The sequence below is a fragment of the Branchiostoma floridae genome, chromosome 8 (assembly GCF_000003815.2).
Source record: "Branchiostoma floridae strain S238N-H82 chromosome 8, Bfl_VNyyK, whole genome shotgun sequence".
Classification (NCBI taxonomy): Eukaryota; Metazoa; Chordata; class Leptocardii; order Amphioxiformes; family Branchiostomatidae; genus Branchiostoma; species Branchiostoma floridae.
In genome coordinates this window covers 11896785-11905815 of record NC_049986.1, presented here as the reverse complement: position 1 = coordinate 11905815, position 9031 = coordinate 11896785, and the positions used below count along the sequence as shown (strand labels likewise).

Sequence of the window (9031 nt, the reverse complement as noted above, 5' to 3'; positions counted from 1 at the left end):
GGAATCTTGGTTGTCATATCTTTATTTATATTTGATTAAGCTGTATGTAAATGATCATGTTGGCAAATGTTGATTCACAGTACTATTATAGTGTTTCATTTGTCAAAGACAACATCCTTTAATATCAAGAGATTCTGCAGGAAGCTTGAGTCAAAGTACCAGCACTTCTCCATTGCAGATGATGAATCCCTTTCAGTTTAAAGTAGCATATTAAAAAATGTCTAATTTCCATCTTATTTATTGAAGAGGATTTTCTCCAGTCCCATCAATGGTGCTTCCACTGCCACAGACACCAGGAAGGCCAAACCATAGGATAGAGTCACGTGCCCCAAGAAGAAATAGATCTGGAAAAAAGTCAAACGGGCGTTGAAAGTCAGCCAATTGATTAACGTGAGACTAGAAAATTAATTTTAGCCCAAGACATGTTCTGTGATATCCAAAACCTACTTCAGTCTGTGTTATAGATAATTGTAGACCTGTTTTATGGAAACAATGAAAACCTAAAATTGTTTACTCGTTCTCTCGTCCAATTCAATATCATTGGCTTAAGATAGCATCATAAGCTTGGGAAGGAGTTTAGCGGCAGAAGAGTTTCATTGGCCTCCTCCCCCAGCTTATGATACTATCTTATGCCACTGCAAGATCTGCTTGGAGATACATACTGAATATCAATACAATTCACTGAAAGATTTGCCAGTTATCCTCTTCTCAGACAATCAAAACACCAATTCAACTTGACCTCCAGACATACCTTCTGCCGAAGGTAAGTATATGATGCATGTATGTACATCCTATTCAGTTAGTTAGTATGTGTACCCGCCTATGTTTTGTGAAAATCACCTGTATCATAAGTTGGAGATTGGTGACTCAATGTTGAAATGACCTAAATCTCTTCCTCAGAGGAAAACAGACCTTTGGTACACAGACCTTTGCTTCAGACCCCCAACATATCCTCGTGACAAAGGTAACTATCAGGAAGACTAATGCATGTACATCCTATTAATCAACTTTGTCATTTTTACATAATTGTACATCATCATCATCATCGGTCGACGTGATCACACATGTTCGCACATGTTTACACACGACGGGGTGATACCGCCCCTTACGGGGTGACATACCCTTTCGCTGGCTAATTACAAGACGGGGATGCGCCAGGTCTCCCGTCCGGGTGAATGATGTAAATCACCGTGTGGCTGATACGGTATGGAGGTTCGCCAGGCCTACAACCGGGTGATTTGAAGTGAATCACCAACTCCAGACAGAAGGGTTTGCTCCAACCACACCGCACCATCGCACGTATGGGGGTTCTTTAACGTGCATGGGGTGTGACTCTCCCCATACACGGGACCTCCATTTAACGTCCTATCCGAGGGACGACTCATTTTTCACTTGAGTAAAGTGAGGAAAGTCGTGTAAAGTGCCTTTCCCAAGGGCACAAGACCGGCAACACGGCAGGCGGATTCGAACCGGCGACCTCTCGGTCACGGGCCGAATACACTACCACTGTGCTACGCGGCCCCAAAATTGTACGTCAACTTACCATAGTGAATGTTGAGTAGTGGATGGGCACTTCCCTGGTGAAGTATACCGCATACATCACTAGGATATGTATCAGGTAGGCACAGTAGGTCAGTCGGCTCAGGGGCACCCAGGCGTCCCAGGAGAGGATGATGTCCACCACCCCTGTAGTGAACACCGTAAAAAGTACACCGTAATGGTTAATGAAAATAGTGATCCAGTCCAACGCCGGACAACCTGTACTTGTCTTCTTAATTACAATAGTTGTAGCATTGTACCTTCAGGGATCGTGACTTTCTATATCTCAAAATCCCCATTTCTTTTTGTCATCGTGATCTATGCATTAGTAATTTAGAACGCCTCGTGAATTTTAGACTTATGAAGTACTATTACCTGAAAAAGAATTAAGTACAGAAGTACAGAAACTGATTCAAAAGTACAGGCAGAAGCGGCAACGGCGTTCATGCGAGATATGACTCGTTCATAGGTCCGTATATGTGAACTTGTATGAACAGATAATAATTCAAGTGTCTGTTAAAACAATCACACATTACTGTGTTTTGTAATTCAACAAAACAGAAATCGGTGCATGGCTAACGCAAGCAGGAAATTGAACTATTGTGTACCTCCGTATCCATAATAACATGCGATAACCACCCAACCAATCGCCATGGCCCAGACGGTACGGTGGACAGTCAGGTACAGGACGTTCTCGCCTTGCGTCTGGAGAGTAGTGCCGTGGTACTGGCCGTATACTGAATACAACACAGCCATGGCAGCGGTGGCAGCAATGAGCCAGCCGACAAGCATCAGCACACTCAAGGTCTGAAACAGGCAGATATCAAATTTGCGATTAAAATGTCATCATTCGTGTCTTTATAATTTTCTTAACCAAAGGTCGTCAAATAGAACATTGGGTTTGTGCTCTAAAAATTGTTGACGAATCTTGCATGCGTTTGACTCACCCTGCTCTTTGTCTGTTTCTTTTTTATCTTAACCAACAGCCAGCCAACAGCAACTCCTACCAGGTACGGTCCGATACGACAGTACGGTTTATCATAGTAATGGACCATGTCCCTGGAACAGAAATGCATATATTTATGATAATACATTATAGTCATGTTTGTGCTATTACTACAAAACCTTCACATTACAGATCCAGTGCCATTTGGAGTACGTCACTTCGAAGCAATTTATACTGTAAGGTCAAAGCTTTGAAGAAGTAAAAAATATGATTTTGAATCATTTGAACTTGCAGGCTTTTGCCAGCTTTGTTCATTACATGACCTATATACAGGTGCATCATGAAAGTCAGGATTTAAAGACACAATACAGTCATTCAAATCGCTATATATGTCGTTGCCTTTACTGTATTTTTAGGAATATCAGACGGTATCCTTACGTGAGAGATGCTTTCAGGTCAAAGTGCCAACTAATCACTGCAGTGGTGATAAAGCTTGCCAACAGGAGAACCAGCTTCACAACAATCCCCAGGATCTGCCATCTAGGAGTAAGCAGATGTATCATAAGTAAAACGTTAACCTAGCCGCAAGACTCATTTATCTTTCTGATGGAACAGATTTAAAACAAAATGACATCATACTTGTTTTTAGTTCGTAATTCTAGTTAAAAGACGATAGATTAGCAACATGTCGATTTACGATGGAGTAACTCCATAGAAAACTTATATATATATTCCTCTATGAACGACAGCACGCCGCTACACGGGTTTATAGTTACACAACGCCAGGTAAAACATGCCACACACCTGTACAGTATGTAGACGAGAGGAACTCCAATGACGAAGAATTGCATATCATTGGCCAGGTACCAGGTCCAGCCCATACACTACAGAGAGAGAGAGAGAGAGAGAGAGAGAGAGCCCACTTTAAATAAGACACATAAAAATTGCATAAATCTATACAAAGCAATGTGGTTCGCGGAAAAGCGAGTCCTTGAACCCATAAAGTTCTATAGTAGTATATGTAAGTTGCCATATATTGTACCTATTACAATTGTCAGTGCAATAGAGTTTCTCTCGGATACTAATCTATGCCTACCATCCTATCATCGTTGACCACGTTGTTGACGTACAGCAGGTTTGTCCACCAGTTTTCCCCACAGTATGGATCTAGAGGAGCTGGCGGCCAGAAGGGTCCAGAGAACATGTAGGGAAGCACCCACATGTACAGCATCAAGACGAACATGTACGTAGGTGTTAACCTGAGGGTGGCAGATTGGGGACGTTTCTAGAAGTACTTCAGGACACATTTCTAAATGTGTTTCATGACATACTAAGTTCTAAATGTGCTGCCGACATAATCTTATTATTCGTTGGGCACTGACCACGATTCCGTCACAGTCTGCTTTGTTGTAACATGGTTATTATATTCAGATACAATCTCTACAACTGGATAAAAACGGAGATTTACTTCCGGGCGTTTCGAGTGACATCCAGCACTGTTCTTCAGAATGACATAGTTATTATATATATATATATATATATATATATATATATATATATATATATATATATATATATATAGGTTACCTATATAGATAGATATAGGTATAGGTTTTAAAGAGACGTGAACTTTTAACAGACTAAAATAGGGATCACACGGTAATACTTAAAAAGAACACCCTTACTCACCTCCAATATCTGTGGAAATACAACATCCCGTACGGAACAGACTTCCCGTTTTCTTTTCTCTTCCCAATCTGCTTTAGCAGAAGATATGACATCAGGAGTCCGCTGGAAGGGAAGGTTTCAAAAGGTGAGGTTTTACCTTTGTCGTGTTATGAGGTTGCCATCAAGAAGGTCAATGCCCCACAGTAGTTTTACACGTTTATAACAGCCCCCTGATTAGGTCGTTAAAAACCTTAGATGCATTGGTTTGACTGGTATATATTACTCGAGGTCCAAAGCAAGCAGAATTCTATTGCCAATGATTGCAGAACTGAAGCTGCTATCCAAGGCGTGTTTTGGAAAAGCTAACAATTTCGGAAACTAACAATTTTAGCTGTAGGGCACCTATTAACCATAGATAAGACACAATTCATTCAAGCTTTTTACAGCCCCACCTTTTTACATTTATTCTGGAGTAGGTAACGTTTGCATCAATCGGAATGGCTATCATCAATACAAAATCATGGCGTTTCAATGCAATCTTTAGACCGTGTGTCCACTTAAGTGTCCACCGGTATGGTATACATGTGTGCATGTTACGAAGAACTGTTACCTTACCTGAGGAAGAAGAAGGTGTCCACAGAAACGGTGGCATTCATGATGGCTTGAAATGTAAATGTTTGCACGGTCTCAAAGGCCTCCAGCAAGTTTTCTGAAAGAATACATAACCATGCGTTCTAAATAGGTAACGTTAGGTTTTGTTGTGGTAAGTTCAACATCACACATTGTCAAACACACCACCTGCGTGCGCAAAAACAATTCGTGTACTTTTATTGGGTAATATCATCATGTTACTTGTTTACCACCTCATGTGATTAAAAAAAGCCTTAACGTTCACCAACGATAGGTGAACATCGGTGCACAAATGACGGCAATTCATTCTCAAACTAACTTGCTTTGTAAATTACATTGTTGGACAATATAACTGTTGAGTTTTGAATTGGATATGCACAATCCACCTACCGAATTGCTGAATACCAAAAATGTATGTGTGCCCCAGAATGACCCAGGTCATACTGATGAAGCGGATGCCGTGCAGACACTTGATGCTGCCGGGCGCCTGTTTGGTGCTGAGGAGCTTCCCGATGTTGGTGTAGAGGGAGAAGCACAGGAGGACACGGCCAGTTATACCTATGGAAGATATTAGGTATTGGTCATTGGTAGGACGGACGACCCTCTCTTCGCAGCCAGGGGCTAAATCGCAAGGGTCTGAAATGGCAGCCTGTATACAGCGCCTAGTGGCCTCAATACGACAGTAATTGTCCCAATTGTGGCCAACGGAAAGTAGGTTTTGAACCACTCACTCACTCGGGAAAGACTTAGAGCTACTCTCAGTTTCGATAAGTGCGTTGGGTTCTTTTTCGTGCTCGATGCATTTCTTGTCACAAAATTACGGCTGCTGCTATTTGCTCAAAGTATTTTATACCTTTGGACATGATTTCGACTTGCTTTATTTACACGATCGCTAAATAAATGATTGAAACAGTCAAATAAAGTTGATTTTGACCTTCTTTAGGCGCTGAAGTTTCCTCGCGTGGAACTCTATTCACCAGCGGCGTCTTTTCGTCAGGTACAGTAACGGTGATGTCAGGTTCTCGCACTTCATTCTCCTGCAAAATCACATAAACAGTCATCACATCCAGAGCACCAGTTACAAGATCTTACAGCAATACCGACATGTGGTTATCTATCTTCTTAGTACATAGGTCAACAACCATGTTGATACAGATTGCCATGCACTGTACCTGTTACAATTGTCGCGCAAAGTTCTTCTTCTATCGCACTCAGTAGTAAGATGCTACTGTCGGCATGAGATAGAACCAAATGAATTTACTCAGTACATCAGGAAATGTGTATTAAGCATCACATAACCATAATCACAAGGTACTATAGACTTGATGTTTCTGACCTTATGTTTTTTAACAGCCAACAGTCGGGGTTGGTGGATCATGACGTCATAGATGGTACCGATTGCGAGAAGGATGATAAGGACACTGCAGATACAACTGTGGAAAGAAAGGAGGAACAAATAAGTCTATCTTCAGAAGAGTGAGTACATATTCGAAATATGTCAATGCCTTAAGCAAGTCTACAGACAGACACAAGCAGAAAAAATGATTTGAGGTATGCTCACATCGCAGCAATAGTGACATTCTGGATTGGTGGGGATTCCTGTGAATAGGCTGACGTCACTTGCAATATTCCTTGTTGAACAAGGAAACGCCAGTAGATACCTGAAACAACATATAGATTTGTCTTTGTTTAAAAGTAATTAAGAAGTTACTACAGCTACAATCAATTTATTGACTCATACAAACACATTTATCAGAATTGTGTTACTAATCACTAACTACGTCAAGGTAAATGATCTGAAGGGTAGTCATACGGTAAGATTGCATGTACATGTACCCTATGTGATGATCTTTCCGTACATACTGCCTTATGTATATACGAATGACTTGGCCTACTTACTCCCATCTAGTCTTTGAATGACGTCATGTTGACTGCAGGAGTTGGGCACACAGACACCGAGCGTTAGTTTAAGACCCATACCGGGTATCCCAGCGCCTCCGTCCTGCAGAAATGAGTCACAATGGTTTGATTGCTTTATCCGGACATTGTCAAAGGCGTAGTATTTGACTTTATTTAAGTTGCAACACGTACAATACAATGTGGACACCAGGCAGCTACCCAGCTGATATCGTGACCACATCCATATACATGTTGTACAACAGTGAACAAGCGTAAATACGTTCAAATAATAATGGCCACAAGTAACATTAAGTATTAGGTGGAATGAAATGGTCACAGTTTAAAACCGGTGGCAGCTAGAACAAAGGCGTAGTCTACAGTACTTTTGTCTTCAATATCAGATGCAATTTTCGGTTCTCATAGTACATGTATTGACCTCATCGGCTTGGTTCTTAAGAGTCATTTTCAATGCATTCAGGTTAATCAGAAAAACAAGGACAGTAGGGCTAACTACACTCAAACCTTTCTATAGCGGCCACTCAAGGGACTGGCTGAATGTGGCCACTATTAACAGGTGGCCACTAAAGCGTGACGTGACAGGAGGCCGTCCGTCCTCTTGGCCGTGATTGGCAGTGTTTGCCTATCTACGGAACCGATAATCGTGTGGCCGCGGCCGCGTTGGGCAGGTGACCGCTATAGACTATTTCTTAAATCTTAGGTCAATGGGGAAAATTAAAGGGACCGACAAAAAGTGCAAAGGTGGCCGCTGATACAGGCTTGACTGTACCTTACAAAGTGTGAGTTCATTGTTTGGAATGAGCATATATAACGTTATGTGGAATGTTGTTATTGTAACGACTCACTTGTGTTAGTTGTTCGGATTGTTGTGCCCGGGCTACAGGTACCAGCGTAGCCAGGTAAAACTTCCCATCGAAGGTGATGTTGTAGCCTTTCCTAGTGATGTTCACGCACTGCGAGTAGCTACCGACCCAAAACAGGTTTCCGTTCAAGATTCCACTTGGGGGTTTTCCAGCTGCATCTAAGACTGTGAAAAAGAGGGGTTTTGTCATTCGACGTTGCGAAATTACTGCACGCACAATAAACAACTTCAAAACAGGGTGACCGCATTCTGATGAAATATTATCGAGGTAAGGGACCGAATGGGCAAAGATCATGTAGTATGTTTACTTTGCCTTTGTTTCATTAACGTGATCTATGGGTGTGACGTCATACCTATGTGACCTCCCAACTTCAGTGAAGTCACTGGCATGTGACAATATGTGTCGGATTGCGTCATGCATAGGTGATTTTACCTATGGATATTTCAACCAAGTTATCACGTTATTTCTCAAAGCAATTCCGCACGCCATAGAACAAGTAGCGACTTTCAGTCAAACGACACAACCACACAACTTTCGGGCTATACCGTTATCCTATGTTTTACCTCACCGCTACAACGTGCTTACACCCTTGAGTTATGAATTATGACAACCATGTCCAAAATGGATGTAACGAACGCTAACCAGGCGGTCCTCAATAGTTGAGTCTACATCAAATGTAGTCAACCTACCCTTAACTTCGTTAGGAATTTATGGCCACAATAATGTCAATATGGCTTCACTATAAGCAGGTCGGTGCCAAGCACTCAAACTAGTAATAGTGCAGCATAGAATCATTCAAAAATTACCGGCCTAAGCGTTTTGTAATGACACTGGAACACTTCGGGCCTTGAAATATGTCTGTATTACCTTCCTAGCTTTTGAGGAGCAGTCATAAGCTTGACGAGACAGAAGTACTGTGGTGCATAGATGTGGGGTTCACTTACTTTGCATGGCGTACGTCTTTCCTTGGAACAGGTCTGCTTCGTACTGTGCGACATCCTTCTGACACTGTTGGCTGATGTTGCCGGTAGGTTGGGCCGGAATGGTTATATCTGTCCAGTTCACGGTGCTAAAATCGAGGACGATGTCGCTAATTTTCTGCTGAAGAAGTCCCCTGGATCTGAATAAGGAAGCCAGCACATTTAGCTGTGCTGTCGCCTCGGGGACGGCTTGGCCCCATATTACCTGTGACCTGACTAAGCTAACTACAGCCGAACAAAGACAAATGTACAGCAACAGCCGCATGTTCTTTTTCGTACACAGAGTTCCCGTCAACGACACTGCTTCACCAGAGCTAGACTCTGTATGATTTACGGTTGGAGCAACTCTTATATAAGCCAGACGGAAAACAGTATGGGTGACGTAGTTACGCAAACAATCAAATAAAGCGTGAGGTTAGAGACCTGTAGGCTGGAAAAGTTGTTTGATTAAGGGGATGAGAAAGGCATTTCGTGACGTCTTAAGAGGC

The 9031-nt window shown here is 42.1% G+C and overlaps 1 protein-coding gene across 1 annotated transcript; it reads right to left on the bottom strand.

Moving 5' to 3' along the window:
• Positions 1-6: 6 nt before the first annotated feature.
• On the bottom strand, positions 7-8887 carry LOC118420757 (nose resistant to fluoxetine protein 6-like). The gene is made up of 16 exons (XM_035827727.1): positions 8508-8887; positions 7546-7727; positions 6683-6785; positions 6345-6444; positions 6120-6216; positions 5718-5820; positions 5174-5341; positions 4769-4862; positions 4175-4276; positions 3582-3744; positions 3290-3369; positions 2924-3025; positions 2487-2598; positions 2148-2346; positions 1544-1686; positions 7-344 (listed from the first exon to the last, which is right to left on the bottom strand). Exons 1-16 carry the CDS (start codon positions 8806-8808, stop codon positions 234-236), a joined length of 2160 nt encoding a protein of 719 aa, XP_035683620.1. The 5' UTR covers positions 8809-8887; the 3' UTR covers positions 7-233.
• Positions 8888-9031: the final 144 nt, after the last annotated feature.

Bases quoted from the DNA above. Each gene is read 5' to 3' on its own strand.
- LOC118420757 (XM_035827727.1), bottom strand. From the start codon at position 8,808: ATGCGGCTGTTGCTGTACATTTGTCTTTGTTCGGCTGTAGTTAGCTTA. The intron at 3,745-4,174 runs GTGAGTAAGGGT...TGCCACCCTCAG, and splicing joins TATTTCCACAGATATTGGAG to GTTAACACCTACGTACATGT. The intron at 1,687-2,147 runs GTACACAATAGT...TGTTCACTACAG, and splicing joins ATGTTATTATGGATACGGAG to GGGTGGTGGACATCATCCTC.